At 38.6% G+C, this 24878-nt stretch overlaps 1 protein-coding gene across 8 annotated transcripts; it reads left to right on the top strand.

The window, feature by feature from the left end:
• Positions 1-556: 556 nt before the first annotated feature.
• On the top strand, positions 557-24318 carry LOC125240898 (H(+)/Cl(-) exchange transporter 3). 8 transcript variants are annotated; one of them, XM_048149058.1, is made up of 19 exons: positions 557-728; positions 1003-1079; positions 6980-7148; positions 7625-7657; positions 9610-9639; positions 10355-10491; positions 11240-11443; positions 11932-12082; positions 12618-12776; positions 13118-13257; positions 13338-13520; positions 13906-14120; positions 15235-15443; positions 16624-16764; positions 17584-17794; positions 18851-19014; positions 20118-20161; positions 20274-20461; positions 20989-24318. In XM_048149058.1, exons 2-19 carry the CDS (start codon positions 1011-1013, stop codon positions 21077-21079), a joined length of 2538 nt encoding a protein of 845 aa, XP_048005015.1. In that variant the 5' UTR covers positions 557-728; positions 1003-1010; the 3' UTR covers positions 21080-24318. The 8 variants fall into 8 exon arrangements, 7 of the variants coding, with proteins under 7 accessions (XP_048005015.1, XP_048005014.1, XP_048005017.1 ...); XM_048149057.1 differs by having other exon boundaries at positions 10352-10491; XM_048149060.1 differs by lacking the exon at positions 7625-7657.
• The last annotated feature ends 560 nt before the right edge of the window (positions 24319-24878 follow it).

Below are 24878 nucleotides of genomic sequence, written 5' to 3'. Positions count from 1 at the left end.
GTTCTTATTTACTGACAGACTTGTTTGACAGAGTATAGCTACAAATACTATGTAAACTCTACGAGTTAATACGTGCAGCTCGGTGCCAAAGTTGGCAACAGGCACACTAGCGCTCCTAGCGGCATGAGTTGATCAAAATAGTTTAGTTTCATACAGCATAAAATAAAAAAAATTACAAATTCTTATTTTTTTGTTTTATTCCGTCTAAAAATGTTAAAGTAGATCAAGTAATAGCATTTTCTATTTTAATTTACTCAAATAAAAGTCTGAACAACTACTTTGATCAACTCGAACCGCTAGATGGCGCTAGTAAAATTGTTGCCGCTCAATTGTATGGGAAACGTCAGAAGCTGCACGTATTATTATAGTATATAGTATTTGCTAGCTATTATAAATGGAAGAATAAACTTCATGAGAAATTGTGTCATATGTACTGCTAAGATTTCATTTATATTTAATTTATCATTTAATTTTTTTTATTTTATAATTCACGGTGGATGAAATTCGAGGAAACCGAAACGCGATTTGACATTTGTTTGACTGTCGCTGTCGTCACTATTTTGGCATCACAGAGCTAATTCTTCGAGTGTGGAAAAAATAGGAAATTATTTGTTTAAACCTGGGATATTAGGATAATTCAATTAAAATACAAATGAATGAATAATTGAGGGAAATATTTATGCCTTTGCTGGCTTTGAAATGATGCAACAGCAATAGGCGTGTAAGAGGTATCTACTTTATGATTTCCTTTACATATTTTTTGCGTGTCCAGTTTATATTTCTGTATTACATTTTGAAATCCTCAGAGCTTAGCCTACAATTGATACTTGTCAGGTTGATAAGTTAAACGATATATGTTATTGGTAAAGTGATCATTACCTTAAAGGGGCGTTACTGTACTCTTATATTGTTAGGTAAAGGAGAAATCAATAAATTGTTCATAAATTTTATAAATAAATTTAGGTACTTGTTATTATAATTTTTATGCAATATTTTTTTCAGAGACAGTCATGGAAAAATTTCCTTTGAAGTCTACAACACCGAAAATGAGCACAACATATCAGTCTGTCTACAAAAAGGTAACATTTTTATATAATGCCTTTTTGACAGATATTATTTATTAAAATGAATGTAATAGTCTAGGAATCAGTGGAATTAACGCAATTAATTGAAATATTATCGAAAACGGGCAGGCAATTAAATTAAGAATAAATTTATAGTAAATATAGTGGAGCCATATTTAAGGGACCTATACTCTGATCTTAATGGCTGGCAACACATAACTCCTCTGGTGTTGCGGCCATGGTCATGAAATAAATTAAAAAAAAAATTACTGGTGTTGCGGCTGTCTACCGCCTGTGGCAAATGCTTCCCATCAGGTGTCTGCTAGTTTGCTTCCTCTATTATATATATATATTACGGTAGGCAGCCGCCAGGAGTTATGTGTTGCCAGCCATTAAGATCAGATTATAGGTCCTAGGCTTGTGCCGTTTCGTTCGTTGATCGGAGCGCTCCGATCTCGTTCAATCGCTCCCATGAACTAGTTCGCTCTTTTAGGTCTTTTGCTCATTTAGTTCAGCCAGACCAGCGACCACTGCGGTCGGAAAGATCAGAACGAATGGGACCAAATAGTGTCAAAATTATACAAATAGTCCACAGATAGTAACATTCCGGGCCGAAAGGTTGTAAGTAACCGAAGTTTAATATGAAAACTTGACTTTTTTTGTTGCTCTGCTAAGTAGCTCTCGCTCTCGGTCGGCGCAGTCACACATTCGTTCTCGATCCAAACCGCTCGCGCTCGCCGATCCTATACTGAACTAAATGAGCAAAGACCGATTCTCAGACCACGGAAAGATTCAGTTCATTTCGGTCATTGATGGGATTTTATTCCTAACAGTTCATAGTTCGTGAACGACACAAGCCTAATAGGTCCCTTAAATATGGCAAATAATTTATGATTCCAAGTTCCAAGTTTGCTTTTGTACTTAGGCTGTTTTGTGTTAAAAACAAACATTTTCTATTATTTCCTAATCGTACAATTAATATGTACCTAATATAAGAAATAAAATAAATAATTAAATAAAAATTATAGGAGATTCTTATACAGATTGACTGTCCCACAGTAAGCTCAAGATGGCTTGTGTTGCAGATACTCAGACAAATACTTATATACATCTTCTTCCTCGTTCCCTCAATGCTGAGGATCGCGACCACAAGTAGCGTGTCTCCATTGAACGCGGTCATAAGCCATGGTCTCCACTTATATACATAGAAAACATCCATGACTCAGGAACAAATATCTGTGCTCATCACACACAAAATGCCCTTACTGGGATTCGGGATATGATATGTATGTAGTCTGTTGTTAATTATCATATCCTTATATCTATAAACTTAATGTAAACCTATGGGGCATCTTGATGTACTAGGTCAGAAACCAAATTCAGAGGTAAGCAATATGCATTTGCAGTTGCAGGCATACAAAGACTGTGGTGGCTGCTTACCATCAGGCCAAATCCTTGTTTACTACTAATATAAGTATTTTATTATTTTCACCACACCAACTGTTAAATAAAGGCTCTCTTCATATTTCCAAAACTGATAAGGAAGTTGCATTGTCTGTCTGTCTGTCTGTGTGTGTGTCTGTCTGTGGCATCGTAGCTCCCGAAAGGATGAACCGATTTAGATTAGTTTTTTTTGTCTGAAAGCTGAGTTAGTCGGGAGTGTTCTTAGCCATGTTTCATGAAAATCGGTCCACTACGTCGCGGTCGGGGGTTTTTTTCAAAATTTGAATACCCTGTGTATAACCAATAACTGCATTGAGGGACTTGCAGACTGCATGGTTGATTTTGTTAATAGTTTTAAGTTTTACCCTGTTCCAGGCATAGTAAGATTATTTAATGGGTACATACACGCCGTAAAAATCACGTCATTAGTATTACGATTTAAGGTTTAAATTGTTGTTTACTTCCGAGAAATATGACTCTTTGAAATAAATAAGATGCCCGCGCCCATCGCCCACGCCGCAATTGAACCCATATCCCACAGTCGACTTCTGTGACATCGTCAGAAAGAATAGGGATGGTGAAATTCTTATCGCTTCACCACACGGTGACTCACACACTCAACACATTTGCAATTTTTTTAACAGAAATAATTTAAAGAATAAGATCAACTAAATGAAATCGGAAATAATATTGTAACGCATATCGTGGCAGAGGTATGTGATTGTGTAGCGACTAAGCACGTAAGCACTACTTGCATGACACAAGTGGTCAAATCAAGCAGTTTATTTAGCCCGGTATTTACGAGATACACGAATACAACATAGTCGATATCTGTTCGGTTCTATTACTCAAAGCTAGGTGCCTTATAGCTTATAGCCAATATGCCAACCGTATACATATGCCCCATAGATGACCACACTATGTTATGAAGATGCCTAAGACTAGTAAGCACCGTCTAACGAGCTCGATTTATTATTATTTATCGTATGGCATATATCGTTTCTCTACTTTTAAATGTTTAAAAAGTCAGACTGCAGATATTTGATTGCAGTCGTCGACAGGGTCTTAGGATCTGCCAATTCTCCGCTAAATTTGGTGATGGGACACTCAAAGACAATGTGGTGTACTGTCTGATCCGGGTCGCCACATTGGCATTCCGATGACTCGCGCTACCCCCATTTACACCACAGCGATGCGCAGTTACCGACGCCTGTCCTAATTCGATTCAACCGACACCAAAGTCGTCGAGGTTCCTTAAATCCCACTGGCCGGATCCCAGCTTGTAGCTCAAAAAGGTCCGTAGGCATAGACCTCGAGTCCCATTCTGCTGTCCATACCTGTAATGTGTTATTTTGTGGGTCGAACAAATGGTATTTTAATGCTGGGGGTTTGCGAGATTTCAGCCTGAGGGTCTTGAGCGCGTTGAGGTCCTCGTGAATAGGCAAGCATGTGTTCGTGCGGATCTTCGAGATTTCTCGATCGAGGCAGTTTTCGCGTCGGATGCTTGGCGGTGGGATATGGCTGAGTGCCGGCAGCCAGTGCGTGGGCGTTGGTTTAAGGCAGCCGCTAATAAGCCGCATCGTGTGGTTCAGCTGGGTATCGACTGTGGAGGTGTGGGTGCTATTTAACCACGCCGGTGAACAGTATTCGGCTGTGGAGCCTGTGGAGTATACAAGGGCAAGCGCCGTCGTTCGGAGCGTAGCTGCATTAGCGCCCCAGGTGGTCCCAGTTAGCTTTTGAAGGATGCTGTTGTGGGTCTTCAGTTTTGCGGCTAGGTTATTTAAATGCTTAAAGCTAACCTTAAAGTTGAGACTTCTATCCAAGGTGACTCCAAGGTATTTAGGAAAGAAGTTGTGGCGGAGAGATTTGCCTCTAAAAACTCCTTCCCAGCTTCTTTGTTGCACAGGTGAAAGCAGGACACCTGTCTTAGAAGTGCTGGGGCACAGTCGCCATCTGGAGAGATAGTCGTCTAGCAGGCTCAAGTCCTTTTTCAGCGTAGCTTCTCCCGTTTCCATGCTACCTTCTTGTGTCACTAGTGCAAGGTCGTCGGCATAAGCAAATTTCCGTGAGGTGGTGTTAGGCAGGTCGTGAATGTACAAGTTGAACAGGAGTGGTGCAAGTACAGATCCCTGGGGGAGGCCGTTATTGAGTATTCTGACGGAGCTTTTAGTCCCACCTAGGTGAACCTGGAATGATCTGTTGCTAAGTGCGTTTTCCAAGAGCCTGTAGATCTTAATGCAGGGCACTATTATAAGGAGCTTGTACAGAAGGCCCTGTCGCCGCACAGTGTCGTACGCGGCTGTTAGTACGAGCACGATTGAACTACCAGGGATGAAAGAAAGAGTGTCCCGAAAATCGTCATATGTTTTCATTTCTACAATCTCTCAGACTTTGCGCGCCAGGTCTGTGAAAAATGGTATTGGAATGGGTATACCAATCTTTAAACCACTTTTTTCTTTAATTAGTTCATGAACTGCATTTTTCTTTCCACACTATAAATTTATCGGGACAATTTAAAATACGCACTACGCTACGTTACGTTGCAGGTTACGTTGGTTTACCAAAGTATCAACTCGATATCATTGCATTGTCAATCGGTTTACAAACGTTTGCGATACGAGTATATCCGCTTTATCGGAATACTGGTCGTATTAGGTGAAATTGAACTTGCAAGATTTGTACCGTACTAGCCTTACCTACATACGTAATATATACATAGTCACATACATTGTTGAATGTTATTAAAAAAACTCAAGATTCTGAGTAATAGCATACCTTCATTAATGATAACATACAATTTTTATGTCTAGAAAAGTGTAATAGTACCTATACAATTCATATATACTTTTAAAATCGTCTTTTGTTAGTTTGTTACATGACACAAGATTATCAACTTGGTATTATACTATTATAGAAACTATAGGTACAAATTTAATGGGTGTATGGTGTATATTTTCCTCTTTTTGGAAAGAATGTAACGATAAACGATAATAAATTAAATTATGAACTTTAAGTAACAACGTAGTATATGAATAAATAGTCGGGTGGAAGAATAGTATTTATAAAATGATTTTTGTGCCTACACTGTGCAATAACATCGAAATAAGTTTGTAGTAAGATATTGGCGAGGGCCGCGCGGCGCTTGGAGGGGTTATTGATTTTTCCCGCCCCCGCTTTTCATTCAAGGAAATAGCGTTATATGCATCGCCTTTTTGGTGACTGTGTACCTACATATAGCTGTACTATAGTATTAATGTGTTATAGAAACTAACAATATTTAACTGATTGTGAAGGGTCGGGCTTACGAAAATTGAAGTAAGTGATCGCCGGCTTTTAACTTCTATAGTTTTGTTGTTGTCAAATTAACCTGCATTTGTGCGTTTATGCTGATGCGCCATTGTGACTAAATTGCATTCTCGTGTGAACTGTGTCATTTGTGTAATAAAAATTCATGACCTCTGAGAGGTGCTTTTACACGTTATCTCTATCTTAGTACTTACTTAAAATTACTCATTAGTAGTTTATTGTAATTTATCGTAGGTAATTATGGGCGCTAAGCAATGCATAGCCAGCCTAGTTTAATATTAATAATATTAAGCTGAGAATTTGACGACCGCTCCGGTCTATTGGTTAGTGACCACGCGTGCTAAGCCGCGGTCCGGGGTTTGAATTCCGGTAAGGGCATTTATTTGTGTGATGAGCAGTATTTGTTCCTTAGGCAAGGATGTTTTATATGTATATGTATACACCGTGTTTTTATTGATTTCCGTTTAATTCGACACGCGGTTAGGTTAATCATCAGGAACCACCCTGTATATCGCTTTTCGTTAAATTCGAAAATTTTTTTTTTTCTTTCCATACATAATAAATGCATTAATTATTTTGAGAGGACCTTAATCATAACATTAAAGTCAGTGTCAAGTGTCTGACGGTCAAAACAAATAACATAAGGAAGTGGTAAGGGATGCCACACACGTGTTCAGTATTTTTTAATAATTTGATAACTGTAAGAGTTAGGACGCTAGTTTCTTAGAGAAATTAATTGTATTTGACCTAAAGAACATTCCCTTAAAGTTAACGGAATTCAATAAAAACAGGGTGTATATCGTTGTCTGGGTACCCAAGTATTCTTGATCTTACCGTGGGGCTTAGACAATCTGTGTAAGAGTGTCCTATAATATTTATATACACGTGTAAATCGTATGTCAGTTGCCATATTAGATGATATCTGGTGATAAAGACAGGTAAGTATGTGACCAAAGTGTTTGGGTTAGACGATAGGAAATCTCGTACCTAACCTACATTGTCTTTGGTGGGAATTTGGAAACAAAATGTGTGCCAAATCAAATAGAGTTGTCGCAGAGGCAAATCCACCACTCTCTATCAAGTGCTAATAAAAATGAATGATGTGTTCATAATGCTCGTGACTCGTATCGTGTGTGTCGGGCTTAACAGATTGTATGTTGTGGCAGGGGTCGGGCGGCAGGAATGGGGCCGGGCTGGGCGCGAGCGGCGCCGACGAGCTGGTAGAGATCGCGGCGACGCGGCCGTCCCCCGGCGACAGCGCGCCCACCAGCCACGGCACGTTTCAACTGTACGAGCACGGCGGCCGCACCAACCACCCGGACAATACGCCCAACTGTAAATACACCGTTTATTCCCTTCATGAGTCTCGGTACCGGCTTTTCACTTTACTGGCCACGTGAGCCATCAATTTGACACAAAATGGTCCTCTGATAAAAGGCTAAATTATTTTAATCTATGATAATAAAGCGGAATCCAAGCTCCCATGAGCCGTGGCAAATGCCGGGATGAGGATGATGATTAATAATATATCCACATTGTGATGAAGCAATTTTAACTGCCTACTATTTAACGTATATATTTATGCAACAAATATATTTAAATTATAAATTGAAAAGGATATCATACACGAAAGAAATATCTCGATATCTATTTCAATTTATAATTTATATAGTAGTCTGACTACTTGAAAAAAGAACAAATCAAAAATATTCAATAAAATAATCTGATTTGTTCCCTAGTCGTAAATATATTTAAACTTAAAGTATTTATGGCGCTACATGATTTTTGAAAACTCTTGTTTTCTGTTGTAGCTTGCATTGCTCAATATTTTGGCGAATCCACCGGTAAGCATTGGTTCGATATAGAGTTTGAATGTCATTAACACTATTAAATACCACTATACCAGTAAACAAATCTTCACACCAATATTTATACTGAGAACCTTCACTTCACTATCAATATCGAAGTTTCGGGCTAGATAAGATAACCAGTCAGTAAGGCTAAGACCTAAATGATTAGTGCTTGTGTTTTCGACATGTTACGGAGTGGGTAGTCCAAATGGAATCTAGACAATTAATTGAGGAAGACACCGAGCCACTGGTTGCGGAACGGGGTCCAGAATGTAGGTAATACGTATCCTTATATAGATATATACCATGTGCGCTTATTGCCAACGCAATCTTGTCCAAGGACAATTGAACATGAATGTCATAGTATTTAAGTAGTCTAGAATAATACACTTCAAAGTTTGAAACCAAAACACTGTCAATGTACTGACTGATTACAATATTTATTACGAATGGAAGTTAAGTAGGTATACAATTGTTTCACTCAAAAAAATTGTGTGTTTTTTATTTTATCCTTGTTCTATCAGATGGCTTAAGATAAGCCATTATTTTGTTGTAGATTAAGCAAAAAAAATGGTTTTATTTAATAATGATGTATCCATAATGGATTTTTGAAGAGATAGAGATATGCGTATGCGGACTATTGTTATTGCTATTGCTATAGTAATTCCAAAAACTTGCAATCATAACACTAAGTGCAAGGCCTGAGTGCACGATCGTACTGGGCGTGCAGGGGGCGGGGAGTGCGGCGTGCTTGTCAAACAATGGAAGCTCATACGAGTCTCCAGAGTCGACGCTGTATGAACGCTCTCGCACACCCCGCCGAACGCTCCGCACTCCGCACCGAGCGTCCACTCAAGCCTTAGCCTAGCCTTGGGGTAGCAATTAGAGAGATCTTAGACTCAGAGGGGGGTGGTTGTTATTTGCACTGCCTCGGTCTATAGTATATAGTTAGATTAGGATTAGGAGCTCATACAGATTAGACATTTAATGTTAACATATCGTCACTAGGTACAATGTAAAAGTATAGGAGTAGGTTCTCTTTCTTTACAAAAAAATGGTTTATAAATAAATATTGGGGGACACCTTACACATACACAGATCAACCTAGCCCCAAACTAAGCAAAGCTTGTACTATGGGTGCTAGGCGACGATAAACGTGCTTATATAGATAAATACATACATAAATACATAGAAAACATCCATGACTCAGGAACAAATATCTGTGTTTTTCACACAAACAAATGCCCTTATCGGGATTCGAATTCGAACCCAGGACCGCGGCTTAGCAGGCAGGGTCACTACGCGCTAGGCCGGTCTGGCCGCTGGTCGTCATCGTTTATCTGGGAGTTGTGGGATTTTGATATGTTCTCTCGGTGTGTAGTGTCGAATCTTTTGTTGTGTGTCCTTACATACACATATCCTTGGTAAAGGTTCAAAAGCGTACACAAAAGTAGAACGGTGGATAAATTCATATGCCTTACCATTACCACAATATGTTGATTTCCCATAGAAAATTTAAAATTCGCGCCTGTTTCTGTTTCTGCTGAAAAGTTGAGTGTGTTTTTATTGTTATTAGCCAAATTAAAATTTCGTTCGTTATTTGGGTCATTTGAGTGGAGGCACATCACTATCACCTCTGTTGGTATACTTATGCCAAGGTGGCAACACTCAAATAGCCAAAATTAAAAAGTTTACTTTGACGTTTATGTTACGACGACGTTTGCGTTGCGATATCGACTGACACTTGCGTTCGTATGTATTTTTAAATAATAATGATTATCTTTTGTTTTTATTATGTTGCCTCTAAATTAACATAATTTTACGTGAAGCTTAAAAGGAAGTATTTTTAAAATGTACAGGTGTTTGAAGTTTGTTGTGTATTCTGTGTATTTTTCCGGTATCTCTCCCGATTTACTTGATTGTTAAGCCTCGACATATTGTTCCAGGGGACGCAGTTATATTTTCTGGAATGCAGGGTAAGTAGTACTTACTAAAAAGTTCTAACTATGGCCTATTAAAGAAGTAAATATTCTGCTTACTACTGATTCTTTTTGTCATCTCAATGTTCATTATAAAGTGTTTTAGAACATTATTGTAATTGCCATTGCAAATATTTCTTCCGTACCTATCATTAACTTACACATACGTTTTACTCATTGTGATCTCGCTACAAGAAACAAAAAAAAAAGTCAAATTGTTGATTTCTCTAAACCTGTCTATATGTAGTCATGTGACCATTAGCTCATGGTGCAATGTTATTGCAATTTGTCTTAGAAATGTATTATCTGATAAATTTAAGCTGGTAGTGTTAAGTATAATAAATATGGATTAAATACATGTCTTATGGTGTGGTTATTTATTTACTAATGGATTATACAAACTACAAGTCTTATGGAGTAGACAATCTAGAATTTTATTATTGATTGTTAAAAGATTTCTAAATAAATATGACTAAGAAATATTAACACAATTATATAGACAAATTATATTAACTTTAATATCAAATTACGCCCTCAGCTTTGTTTACTATATTTGTTCAATACAAATGTCGTTGCTCATGTAACAAATATTTGTTGAACATAATATGTAATATAATGCTTAAAATAAAAACTACGCTTAAAAACGTATACTTTCCTGACTTCCTGAATGACATTAAACAGATAAACTTTATAGTAACTGTTTTATTAGTAGGCGATGATGACATCCCTGGCATCGGTCAGTATGACGACTTCCACACCATTGACTGGCAACGCGACATCGCACGGGACCGCATGCGCCACAGATACATAGTCAAGAAAAGACAAGACTCAATATGGGATTTAATAAAGGTAATTATACGACTATTCTTTTTTAGTAAATGGATGTGGTATGAAGATAAATGTAACTTATTGTGAATATGTATATGCAATTGATAATAAATTTAATTGATGACTTGGTAGCTGGTAGCAGAATTGTGGTGAATGGTTGTAAACACAGCTACAGAGTGAGTGTGAGTCGGCATGATGGAAGGAAGTAATGGCAGAGGAAAAGAAGGAAGAAATGTGTGAGAGATGATATGAATGAAACAAAAACAAGTTTATGATCAGACAACAGGTTATACATAGATATGTGTTGAAGAGGAAGACATGCTTCGCCAACCCCAAGTGAATGGGATAAGGGCAAGCAAGTGATGATGACAGTGCTATAATGTCTCGCGCCTTCTGTGCTCAGTCTGCTGGAGCCGATATACCTATGTTTCTAGTTGTTATTCTTCTTCTGTAAGTGCCTCTCTAACTAGTGATGGTTGGCAGTCAACTTCGCACATTGCGCCCTATCTTTGGCGAGGTTGAAAAGCTCATCGGCATCCACGATTGCAGTCCATTCACGGATATTACGTAGCCACTAGCTTCGATTTCTTCCTACGACCTTAATGCCCTTTTCTAGCCACTTTGCCCGTTATTATGGTCTGTAGGAGTTCGTATCTGGGGAGTCAAAGAATGTGGCCCAAAATAGGTAACCTTTCTCGTATTCTGGTTGTTATTATGAGTATAATAAATGTATGAAACCTAGTGACAAGGTTTATAATGTGTTTGGCAGGGTGCACACGACGCGTGGTCGGGCTGGGTGTGCGTGCTGCTGGTGGGCGTGTGCACGGGTGTGGTGGCCGGCGTCATCGACATCGGCGCCTCCTGGATGACGGACCTCAAGTTCGGCATCTGCCCGCAGGCCTTCTGGTTCAACCAGGAACAATGCTGCTGGTCGGACAATGAAACAACGTTTGATCATGGGAATTGTTCACAGGTACCAATATTGTAACTTACTTAGTGCACCAAATTTTATAGTTTCATATTTGTGGATGAGTACAGTCAACAGCAATAACATAGCACAAAAAGAAGCCTGCAAAATATCTGACATGATCTTATAGCTTTAGAAATAAGGTTGTGTCAGATATATTGTGTATTGCTGGTGACTGTACAAATTGATAATAGCAAAAATATCTGACACAATCTTATTGCTAGAGCTATATGAGTGTGTCAGATATTTGTGCACCCTTATTTTTGTGCTATGTTGGTGACTGTACTCATCCACAAATATGAAAGTATAAAATTTGGTGCCTACAAACCTTACATAAGCTATGTAGTAGGCACCAAATTTTACAATTTTAAACTACCTTACATAGCTAACCTTTAAATGATACATTTTTATCTGTTCCCATGCATTTTGATATTTAAAAACAATTTGGTGTATATAACATGTAATCCATATAATTGAAGTGAGACAACTTTCAGTGGGTGACATGGCCCGAGTTACTAGGAGGCTCTCGCGAAGGCCCGGGCGCCTACATCATCAGTTACCTGTTCTACATAGTGTGGTGCCTGATATTCGCGGCGCTCTCAGCTTCTCTTGTCCGCATGTTCGCGCCTTACGCCTGTGGTTCTGGTAAGTCTGTGTTATTAGGGCAACTTGCACCAACGAAAATGGTAGATTAACCCACCATTTTATGTGGAATTTGACAGATGACAGCCCACTAACCCTGAGTTAAGTGGTTGGTGCAAGTGGGCCTTAGGGTCTTAAGCATCTCATTTCTCTCTGTGTGCTAGCACTTTTTAGACCTAAAGCAGAGCCTAACTGGGGTAGTCTCATAGCGTTATGTTCCTGCCACAGTGAGATTACGACTGGTTTCTGACGTAGTGCGCCATTTTTTGTCTGGTAGTGAACGTGTTAAGATTGCCAGTACTCAAACAGGGTGCTCAGTAATAAGTTCATTGTTGCTTTATATTCCATCAAATTCTTTGACTTTACAACCAATTTAAAAAAATATAGCATAGTTTTTTATGTAACTTTATACTTTTTTTTATAGAGAATTAGAAACTTGATGTGTAAAGACATCACTGTGGTTTTCACCAAACGCGAACCAATGTCTGTTTTTATTTTCATACATTGCATTTAAACTAAACTTATGTAATTATTTTAGGTATTCCTGAAATTAAGACGATCCTCAGTGGTTTCATCATCAGAGGTTACCTCGGCAAGTGGACGCTCATCATTAAGGTCGTGGGCCTAATATTGTCCGTGTCTTCCGGACTGAGTCTCGGCAAGGAAGGGCCCATGGTACACATCGCGAGTTGCTTGGGTATGTGTTACCTGATTATAGTTTCCTACTAGTCAAATCAGCTCCTTTTTAAGAACTGTCAAAACGATTTGCTAATATGGAATTACTATGAAATACTGAGGAGTGACGTCACGGTCAATTCATTTACTTATACTTATCTTTCTCTTTGACTTATTAAAAGAAATTATGCATAAACATAACTACTGTCCATGTTTTTCTTCTAATTATGTGGTACTTTATTTCGTGCACTGCATAAAATATTTTATTTTGAGTATAGGAAACTAGCCTATTTTATACCTGTTTGATATTTCATTACAAGTGAGACTTAATAAACCATATTAAATTGTTGTTATGTGTCTCAGGTAACATATTGTCATATTTATTCCCTAAATATGGCCGTAACGAGGCTAAGAAACGTGAGATTCTATCCGCCGCCGCTGCAGCCGGCGTGTCTGTCGCCTTTGGAGCGCCCATTGGGGGAGTGCTCTTCAGTTTAGAAGAGGTAACCCAAAACTGCACAATATACAAACGTCAAAATTAATAAATAATTGGTATTAAGTTTAACAAGACATTGTTTTACAGGTGTCATATTATTTCCCCCTGAAAACACTGTGGCGCTCGTTCTTCTGCGCGCTGATAGCAGCTTTCATCTTGCGCTCCATCAATCCCTTCGGCAACGAACATTCGGTCCTCTTCTTCGTGGAGTACAATAAGCCCTGGATATTCTTCGAGCTCATACCATTCGTTGGACTGGGGATTATAGGAGTAAGTATAACAAGTTATCTTACTTTAAATAAGCTCAACTTAATTAAAATAATATGTTGGATGACTGTAGTTGTTCTAAATGTACAAGTACCAAAGTAGTTCCAAATAATTTGATGAACAGTCTGACCTGCTGGGTAGTGACCACCTGTGACGCCAATGGGCTCGAGTTTAATCCCAGATAACGACATTTATTGAGGAGCACAGATATTTGTTCCCGAGTCATGCATGCCGTGGGACTTAGTCAATTTGTCCCTATAGTGTTTATTCTATTTACGAAAACCTTTACCTCCTTCTGACGAAACTTTAGGTGGATGAACACTAATATGATGAAACCTGCGCTGTGGATCTTTTTTATTAAGTAATGTTCTTGTTTTGTGCGTTGCAGGGGTGCATCGCGACGATATTCATAAAGGCGAACCTGTACTGGTGCCGCTACCGCAAGTACTCGAAGCTGGGCCAGTACCCGGTGACGGAGGTGCTGGTGGTGACGCTGGTGACGGCCGTCATCGCGTACCCCAACCGCTACACGCGCATGAACACCAGCCAGCTCATCTACCTGCTCTTCAACCAGTGCGGCATCTCCAACTCCGACCCCCTGTGGTCAGTTATCACCTTTTCTCATATTACTGTGTTTTACTTATTTCGATATGAACTTGAGTCGCTTTATTTTTCTTTCTGCACGCGGGTGCATCAAACCTTTATTCTGATTTGTGTTACATATGTAAAACCTGACCAATAATATATGACCAGGCGCCATGTTGCAGAATTTCAATACAACTATTTTCTTCATACTATACTAAACTATCACCGCATACATGAGAATAGCAGCGCTCTCTTGATAATAGTCATATACAGATGTTGTGTGAAAAGAATTTCCTTTGTATTTTTCGGAAATTTACGTACGTTTCATGCTATTTCAGCCAGTCTCAGTACAAGACGTATGGCATTATCTGAACTAGCATGACAAATACGAATGTTTCCGTAAAATACGAAGGAAAAGTTTTTCGAACTACAACTGTATTTCTGGTCAGATTTTATATGAATTATTAGCTCACTTAAAGACCTGCCTACACTGGATGCTTCCGCGTAGACATGACGTGGCGTTTGTCGTGCTATAGAGGTCAATTTACAACAGCTGTCACGAATGGAACGAATGAGTGAATGGAAATATCAATGTATGTGAGAGATTAACCAATAAAAGAGTGGTTCTCGACAGTTAGGACTGTATACAGGTGCCACTTAAAAAAAGTTTTGTTCATTCCATTCGTGCCAGTTTTGGTCAAAACGACCTGTACCCGGTGTAACGATAACGACGTGCTGCACGTGTCATGTGCAATCGGTTTGGCTCGGCCGTAAATCGTAGTAACAACTTAGAATATAATAGAAATAGTTTATTCATGGTGAACATTACAAATAGGTATTACAATACAACCAAACACATTTAAATATTATAACATAATATAAAATTATCGTTCACCACGAAATGGTCCCGCCTCAGCATAATGTGCTAACCATCAGTCAGCGCTGATCTTCTAGCGAGACGTGCAACACGGCCTTAACATAACTTGAACGCGTCCATTTGTCACTTGAACTTCATTATCATTCATATCTATAAAATCCGCTTGGTGTCAGTTAGGCTCATAACTATTACTGTTATTAGACCAAAATAGTTAAATAATAGTTAAGTAGAATGTGAAGAATGTGTTACTTGCAGCGACTACAACCGCAACTTCACGGATGTGAACAAAGCCATCGAGAAGGCGGCGGCGGGGCCGGGCGTGTACCAGGCCATCTGGCTGCTGTTCCTGGCGCTGGTGGTGAAGCTGGTCATGACGGTGTTCACCTTCGGCATCAAGGTGCCCTGCGGCCTCTTCATCCCCAGCCTCGCGCTCGGCGCCATCGCCGGACGTATCGTCGGAATCGGTAAGCGACTGATTACTCTACTCTACCCACAATTATCAGTAATGCCAATATGATATTACTAGCTTTTGCCCACGGCTTCGCTAGCGTTAAATTTGAAAATTGCGGAATGCTCCATACTAACATCCACCCCTATTTAAGTGGGGGGTTAGAAAGAGACAAACAGTAGCCTATGTCACTCTCCATCCCTTCAACTATCTCCACTAATCCACTTAAAAAATCGTTTTGCCGTGAAAGACGGACAAACAGACACACATACTTTCCCATTTATGTATAGTCCCACATGAAATATTAGAAATAAATTAAATTTGAACTTAACATTTTCATGGTATAATTGGTATCATGTTTAGCATTTTACGTCAAAAACGTGACATACGACGAAAGTGCCATCCTCATTTAATTTCTACTAGTTTAACGCAAATGTTTGTAATTGTTTTTTCGAAGTTGAACTCATTTAGGTACACATAAAATTAATTAAATTAATTATGTAACATTTAAATCATAAAACTACAGTAAAATTTATTTAGTAGATTATTTTTCAAATTGAGACAGTTATCCGTTAGTTGGGTTCTCTGTTCGTAGGCCCCACAGAGAACCTCCTATAGAGTGCCAATATTGTAAATTTTGTGGGCGCTACAAATCACCAGTGCTTGGGGCGCGAGGAGCGGGAGGGGAATGTGTTTAGCGCGCTGCGATTGGTCGTTTCAAGGACGGCAGGCAGTCGCGCCAGATGAAAAGGGAGTCGCGTAAGTAGCCATTGTAAGTTGACCTATGCCGGATCTGAATAAATTATAAATATGACTTATTTGTGGAATGTAATACCGTCTGTTTTTAAATTTGATCTTCTTGTTACCTTTCCACACTACAGGTGGACATCTTTAAGGCATCAAAATACCCTTTTTCAATTTTTTTATTGCGAAAAACACGAGCTGCTTTCGGGTCGGTTACTTGGTCGTTACTGATCGGGCACGGCGAGCGCCCGCGCTTATATCATGGCAAATACAAGTAAGGCTGGTGACCGCGAGTCGTCTTGTAATGGATGTCTAAAGGGGTTGGTCTGTGGTAGGCACGTTTGTTATCAGCTGCGCTCGTAATGCAGTTAATGTGTTATCAGGGATGAGCCATCTAGTACAGAGATTTGTCTACAAGTGTTTTTCAAAGTAGTGACGATATGTGTGTACAGGTGTGGAGTACCTGGCGTACAAGTACTCGAAGATCTGGCTTTTCTCGGGCGAGTGCTCGACGGGCGACGACTGCATAACGCCCGGCCTGTACGCCATGGTGGGCGCGGCCGCCGTGCTCGGCGGGGTCACCAGGATGACAGGTGAATTGTTTATGGGTTCACTGCTAACCAAGAATGATTTATATAGGATTTACGATCTTCATACTAAGAATCGTACCTCATTTTTTTAGCGCCACCTACACTGATGATTCCTACAAATTTATTTTATTCAAAATGCGTATTGACGTGATATCATTATATTAAAATAAATAAATATGTCATAAATGTTCTTAAAAGATAAAAACACGCAAAAAAAAAATTGGGAAAATATGTTTTTGTCCACTTCCAGGCTGCGAAACAGCGCAATATAGTTTAAGCCTAAAAGGCCTATACATTTCAGGGGTCCGCTTTTTTGTTAGGGCTTTGTCAGTCCCGTATTAAATCGTCGTAGCTGCTAACACACATTATTTAATACAATGTACAGTGATCGACACTGGACTTAAGTGATCCCATTGAGTTTTTTTTACAAATTAGATTTTGACTCTTAATTTTGCAATGCGGCATCCACTGATCATGTACAAAAATTGTACAGCTATTGACATACATACACTATTACACTCATAGTTCTATTGGTTCTATTTGGTCGCGGAGCGAGCGGGAGTTAAATCGTTCTCTCTACTGAGCAATACCATGCCATGATACAATATTTAATTTTTTTAAATGTTTTTACATATGTCGCATTTTAACTTACTCTCGTTAGCAATATTCAACATCCGCTCCATGTCGCACAATTTACTATTTGTTCCTTGCTCTATACAGTTTATACACGATTAAGATCGATTATTTTAATATATATAGATACAGCATAATAATGTTATATTAGATGTGATTGTTTTGAACATGTGTGTGCAACTGGTGCAGTGTCGCTGGTGGTGATAATGTTCGAGCTGACGGGCGGCGTGCGGTACATCGTGCCGCTGATGGCGGCCGCGATGGCGTCCAAGTGGGTGGGCGACGCGCTCGGCAAGCAGGGCATCTACGACGCGCACATCGCGCTCAACGGCTACCCTTTCCTCGACAGCAAGGACGAGTTCCAGCACACCTCGCTCGCCGCCGACGTCATGCAGCCCAAGTAACACCACACACACACATCATTAAGGATCTCCCCAAACCCATCGACGTGGAATTGACTTTCGACGACCAAGAATCGCTCATTAGTACAGGTCGATTCACGAAAGCTGGCACGAATGAAATGAACGAAACTTTGATTGTGTGAGTGACACCTGTATTGGTATACAGTCGTAACTGTCAAGAGCCACCATTTTATTGGTTAATCTGTCACACACATGCATATTTTCATTCAAACATTCGTTCCATTCGTGCCAGCTCTTGTGAATTGACCTGTATGAATATGCGTATAATAAAAGAAGTAACTGACTGACTGACATATCAACGCTCAGCTGAAACCGCTGGTCCTAGAGATTCCAAATTTGGCACGTAGGTTCCTTATAAGGTGTAGAGAAGCACTAAGACAGGATTTTTCAAAATTCACCTCTTAAGGGGGTGAAATGGGGGTCCAAAGTTTGTATAGGAAAACACGATTAGATTAGTACGCGGGCGAAGCGAGCGAAGGTCGACGACGCCACGTAAGCTTCTTCATTATAACGAGCGATTTTTAGTCGGCAAGAGCCGGTTGCGCGTCGGTAGGTTTTGGGAAACACAAACACATTCGGTGCCGATGTTGCGTCCGGACGACCCGATAGTCGGGATCCTGGTATTACAACATTTTGTACCCTGGGGCAAATGGCTCATTATTTTTAGTCTTTTATAAGTTGTATCTCAGATTTTAAATCTGTAATTCGTACTAAGAACAATACGGGTAAGTGTGTCATAAGGTGAAGTGTGTCTGGCATTCACATTTGACCTTTTTACTCATTGAGACAGGTGTTTTTGTGAGTTCATATGTAAATGTATGAACTCTCAATAAACACTGATCATTGGTTTAAACAGACCCAACGTGAAGACCAGGCCCTTACCCGTATTGACCTTACTTCTTAATGATAAAATATTGTCATGGCTATCGATTTATTCGTGTAAGAACATACATTACATTAATTATATATTTATGGTACAGCACCTTGGTTTATGATGCGAAACACAATGTAAACACGTTTGTATGATGCCGCAGGCGCAACGAGTCGCTGTCGGTGATCACGCAGGACTCGATGACGGTGGACGACGTGGAGGCGCTGCTGAAGGAGACGGAGCACAACGGCTACCCCGTCGTCGTCTCCAAGGAGTCGCAGTACCTCGTGGGCTTCGTGCTGCGCAGGGATCTCAACCTCGCTATGGGTATGAGACGATTTATATATTTTTTATTTATTGAAAACAAAGATTACAGTTATACAGTTTCTAGTTTTTTCGCGAAACTTACGTTTAACGGCGAAATGAAGCACTCATTTTCAAAGTTAGTACCTTAAATTATATTAAAAGACTTATTCTAGTGTTAATAGATAATAATATCTTATCAATTACTAATGGCGCTTTTCATTAATGCTTTAAAAACCTGAATTAGCCAAAAAATCGCTGTCCCTATCTGTCATGTTGACTTATGTATATGTGAGAAAGGGACCAAGCACCCTTTAATTAATCAGTTCAGTAACTATTTTAAAAATGCGAGGGTAATTTTTCATTCAGGCTTTGTACCTAATAGCAACTTCTTAATATTTGATTTAAAGATGTTAGATTTTATTTGATTTGATTACTACAATATACTTATATACTAGGGCGCCACGAGCCTTCGGAAATTGTCATATATTTGTAATTTTCGAGCCTTGCCTTCGTGACCCGATAGCCGATAAAAGGAGGTGGTCCGACTCCAGCTCGGGTTGCCTTCGTGACCCGATAGCCGATAAAAGGAGGTGGTCCGACTCCAGCTCGGGTTGCCTTCGTGACCCGATAGCCGATAAAAGGAGGTGGTCCGACTCCAGCTCGGGACTCTTGGAGGCCTTGGTCACTTTTTCTTTGTATATAACATTTATTTCAAGTTTATATAGTATAATGATTAAACTTTTAGACTACTTAAAAATACAAATTAAAGTATTTTCTATGAGAATAACTTTGGTTTTTGGTTAATTAAGGTTCTACTTTATTGTTTCCAGTATCCGAGTAACGGTTTAGCGGAAAGTGGTGGCTTTAGATTTCACTGAAAATCGTTTTTGACAATAACTGATACAGCATTGTTTAAAGAACCTGTAATTTTTATACTAAAAGTTAAACTTGTATTAAATATGCATATAGACGAAAACTTGTTAGTAAAAACAAAATCTGCTCAATCCCTTCATTAGGGTGTATAGTACTACAGTAAGATACACACAGTATAATACTCTCTATCTATGTCTGAAATCCAGAGACAATCGTGAGCCTACATTGATGCATATTATTTGTTGTGTTAGCCAACGCCCGGCGCATGATGGAGGGCATCACGGGCCAGTCGCTGGTGATGTTCGCGGGCAACAAAACTTCTGGCCGGCGGGCGCACACAGTATAATACTCTCTATCTATGCCGGGCGGCGCCCGGCATGATGGAGGGCATCACGGGCCAGTCGCTGGTGATGTTCGCGGGCAACGGGCCGGCGGGCGCGCCGGGCGGCGGGCACGCGCACGCGCCGCCGCCGCTCAGCCTGCACCGCATCCTCGACATGGCGCCCATCACCGTCACCGACCAGACGCCCATGGAGACCGTCGTCGACATGTTCCGCAAGCTCGGCCTGCGCCAGACGCTCGTCACGCATAACGGGTCAGTTAGAACCAAAGAGGATCAAGTATTATAGAGTTACTATCAAATTAAACTATGTAATCCCAGTGCATAGACTGCCATCTCTCGACACAAGCTTAAAACTTTTAATCCTCACTTTTGACAATTTAGCCCATATTCTTAGCTTGATATGTGTTAAAATGTCAAATATTAATATTAGCGCCATCTAGCCGAGCGTCCCCCAAAGGTGTAACGCCGTCTAGGCCACCGTACCTTCTTCTATCGTCCAGATCCTCCTAAGGCCCAGCCATATAAATGAAAAATCCAGAATTTGCCACTGAAATATGAACCTTTAGTGTGTTTGAAAATTTAACGAAACAAAACAAATGCGACTCTGTTCCAATTGAATATGATCATATCAAATTTAATATCGTAAAGGAATGTGACACTCGCATGCAAGCTCTCGCGCCGTGTAAAAGGGCCCCAACGCTTCACTCTCCCCTACTCGCTCCGGTCCGGTTGTATCAGTGCTCAGATTACAATTATTCGCAATAAATACTTTGTTACAGGCGGTTGCTAGGCGTAATCACGAAGAAGGACGTCCTACGCCACGTGAAACAGATGGACAACGAAGATCCTAATTCTGTTTTATTCAATTAATTCAACTTAGTATAAACCGACACGCCAACAACGTATGATCTGCGAGCATAAGCCATATTTAGAAAAGTAGGTTAATGTTGATGAAAATAAGGAATAATGGGTTCACATAGCAGCAAGGTGTAAGGTAATTTAATCGACACTATCTGATATTATAAAACATATACATATGTCAAACAAAACATTAGCTTTGGCCAATGGTGGCATTATTTTAGGCAATGGGAGTCCACAAGAATTCAATTTTTTGCCACTTTAGCGTAGGTAACTAGTTTTTTTTTTACTTTTTTATTCTTGTTTTACCGAGCACGCGCATAGTTACCGTGTTTGTGCAACATTATTGGAGTATTTAATTTCGGATACCTCTCTTGGCACTCGTAGGCGTTGTTGGATGTATACATGCACATTATTGTATGCAACAGCGTATGTTTTAAATGGGCAAGCTATATGAATAGAAACCTTTATGGAGACAAATATATCGAGAAATCCAACTGGCGGTCTCCAAAATGGTTCCCTTTATTTACATTTTGGTATTTTATTATTATTTTATTATTTTCTGTAGTTTGTAGGAGTAGTAAATTTAAATATATTTATATTTTAAGTCAAACATTTTATTTAATAGAACAATTTATATTATGTACATTTAGTCCAATCAATGTGTGTATATAATTTGCTGATCTAATTAATATTTTCCAAATGTTATATTTTCGTGTAAACGTCATATTTGTAAATTTTGTGCGTATAAAAATGAGATATATCTTTTTCCTGCCTCGGCATGAAAATGTTCCTTCCGATAAGAAGATATGCGGGATGCACATAGTATTGTTTTTTATATTTAGTTAGGGACATTATAAAATCTTTATATTTTAACGTAAAATTATGTTGTATAATTGTTTTTAAGTTGCCTACTGAATTTTTTAAATAAATTAAGGAGTTTTAAATATATTTTTTATCTTTTCGTCGGGACTTTTCCTTTGTATGATTTCATACTGAGTTCTCAAAATCGTTCATAAAATGATTGTATATACTGAGTAATTGTTAATATTTGAAATATACAGAGTAATATTTAAAATATAATCATGATGAAACTTGCTTTAACACATTTTGTTGTACAATCACACATATTTAATGTTACGTAGAGATATATTGATTGTAGTGTTATTGAAAACTAGTTGGACATAACATATGACGCATTATGTATAATATTGTCTATTATGTGCAGTATTTCTAACTTATGCTTGGTGTAGCTTCAGAAAATGTTATCGTGGTAATTTACATAATACTAGTATTTGTATTTACCTTAAATACTAAATAGTATAGGTTTGGTATCACCACTGAAATCATGTTTAATAAATAAGCCACCCAGAACGATCGGCCTCACTAAATACTGGTGCGCAATCAAGCATCTCGTATAAAAGTACGCATAATGTGTGTAAATAGGTACATTATATCACCGACGTCTAACATACCATAACTGAACTCGTAGGTATAAGTAAGTTATTGTGTAAACATTACGTAATTTAATAGCAAAATCCAAAAACATTTTAATTTGTACGTAACCAGGTATGTATGTATTTAGACTAAAGTAGAAATGTGGTCTGTATTGTCCCTTTAAAATAAAGGGCGAAAAATAGTCATACATCAATGATTAGTAGAAAACAGGACAGGTATATTGTTGATATTTTTTTTTGAGGTAGGTTAGCAAGAATCGGTGAAATTACTACCCCGTAGTTAACACCATTCTGATATATTTTTGTTTAAATGGTGTTTGGTGGAGGTAATGATTTGGAGGTTAAAGTTTCTCTTTTGCGGGTGATATTTTAAGTCCTTTTTTCTTCCAAATCTAGTCTCTTGCAATTATAAAATGAACATCCCTGTACTAAACACCGTTTATGTTGTGATTATTTTTACTTCACTACAAGTTTTAAGCCATCCTACCTGTCAAGTTCTATCATCAAAGTTCAATTGATTTTGTACTTGTTGTGAGGTTATGTAACAAAACTGTCTAGATAAGTATATAGTTTCATGGAAGTTAGCAAAAAAAAAATCACTTCACCATACTAGTTTTTACGAAAAAACTTAGAGGAATGATCCTTAACAAGAAACCACAATTTCTACAAGACAAAATTACCGTTTCTTATAGTTTTATAGAGAATTGACAAAGGTCTGTCTAGTCCTTGGAACTGCTGCTATAACGTGTATTGTCATGAACTAGTATATCCTACTTATAAAAACTTGCTAATTCAACAATAATCCAGTGTTTTTCATATATGTACACAATATTTAATGTGCTAACTCACGTGTTATTCATAAGTGTTTGAGTGTTATTCTTATTATATTACGAATGAATTATCAATCAATGTATTTTTATATAAAAATGGACTGAGATTTTAAAATTAAAGTATGTTATTTGTAAATAAACATTTCTAACTTGTACATTATTTATGTGATGCATTCACGTGCAAAGCCATTTTTTATATTGGAGTTTACATCATTGTTGGGAAATATGTTAAAATCATGGTGATTGTAAGTCTACTTTCTACGAATCTAATGCATGAGTAAACAAAAACTGTTAACTAATATCTTAAGAGCATGGATATAGAGGTACATACACATAAAGCGGATAGAAGTACTGTTCAGCTATTTTTTGTCAATTTATGTTGAACTATTTTACCAAACTAGATACATATGTATGTGATGACAGAAATAAGCGGTCTGGCAGAGAACATAAAATCTTCAAAACTGCGTTTCGCAAAGTTACTCTGATAATATGTACAGTCAACCAATTAGAATCCTAGGTCACTCTAGGTTCTACAGAGAACCCAGTCGTATTGACACCGTGCTTTATTTGCTATAGAAGTCACTGGGCGCTTTTACTGTGAAAGGGTTCTTCAGTGGCCTAGGATTCAGATTAGTTGACTTTACCTACCTATATTAAATGAAAATTAATGTCACGGCGACAGTCGCTACTTATCAACAAACGATGCAGTTTTTGTTCACTGTCAGCACAGTATAATAAAGAGTACTATGTCAGTGTCACTTTGTGATCGTAGGTATTAGTCCGCTGTAAACGTTCGTGCTTTTGAGATGATGAGGATTAACGCAGAAGTGTAGTCTTTATGTGGCATGTCAATTTGCAGTGACCAAGTAAATCTCACTAAATATATGTTTTGTTTCTGTCTAAAATGTAATGTAGTATTTCAGTTGAATAAATAATAATATATTTAGAAATGAGCAAAGATCAAGTGCTGTATTATTTAACAATGACTTATTTCCTTTCCCTTAAACGTAAAAAAACTTAAGTACAGGGAATACAAACCATTGTTGGCTCCTAAAGTAAAGAGCAATCATAATTCGGAGAAGTGATTTTATGTCTACAAATTGTTTTATTTTATTAAAGTACAAAATGATGTTCACGTTTCAAGCAAAACACATCTCACACCTCAACAGGGTTAGCATATAAGTTGCTATAAGCTAGTATTATAATTTCTATGCCGAGTCCAACTAACCTGACAACGACGTTCTCATTCACGCTTACGTGGACGTGACAAGAGTGAGAGAGATAGCGATATGGCCGCGGTTCAGAATTTCGTTACGAATAGCAATAGTATAAACCAGCCGGCCTAGCCGAAATGACAATCGTAGATGCTAGACGCCGATCGAGATGCAGGCTGGGTATTTGTAACATTGAACCTTACTACTTGCTGTTGTATAGTATATATAATACCTCGGACTGGATTTTATAACCGCTTTCGAGAATTTGGCATAGAAAGCAAACCTTTTTTTAAGTAAACTGGAAATATTA

Source organism: Leguminivora glycinivorella, chromosome Z (assembly GCF_023078275.1).
Source record: "Leguminivora glycinivorella isolate SPB_JAAS2020 chromosome Z, LegGlyc_1.1, whole genome shotgun sequence".
NCBI classification, from domain to species: Eukaryota; Metazoa; Arthropoda; class Insecta; order Lepidoptera; family Tortricidae; genus Leguminivora; species Leguminivora glycinivorella.
The sequence above is the reverse complement of the archived record's forward strand: the minus strand, read 5'-3'. Positions and strand labels throughout refer to the sequence as shown.

Bases quoted from the DNA above. Each gene is read 5' to 3' on its own strand.
- LOC125240898 (XM_048149057.1), top strand. From the start codon at position 1,011: ATGGAAAAATTTCCTTTGAAGTCTACAACACCGAAAATGAGCACAACA. The intron at 7,149-7,624 runs GTAAATACACCG...TTTCTGTTGTAG, and splicing joins CCCGGACAATACGCCCAACT to CTTGCATTGCTCAATATTTT. The intron at 15,444-16,623 runs GTAAGCGACTGA...ATGTGTGTACAG, and splicing joins CGGACGTATCGTCGGAATCG to GTGTGGAGTACCTGGCGTAC.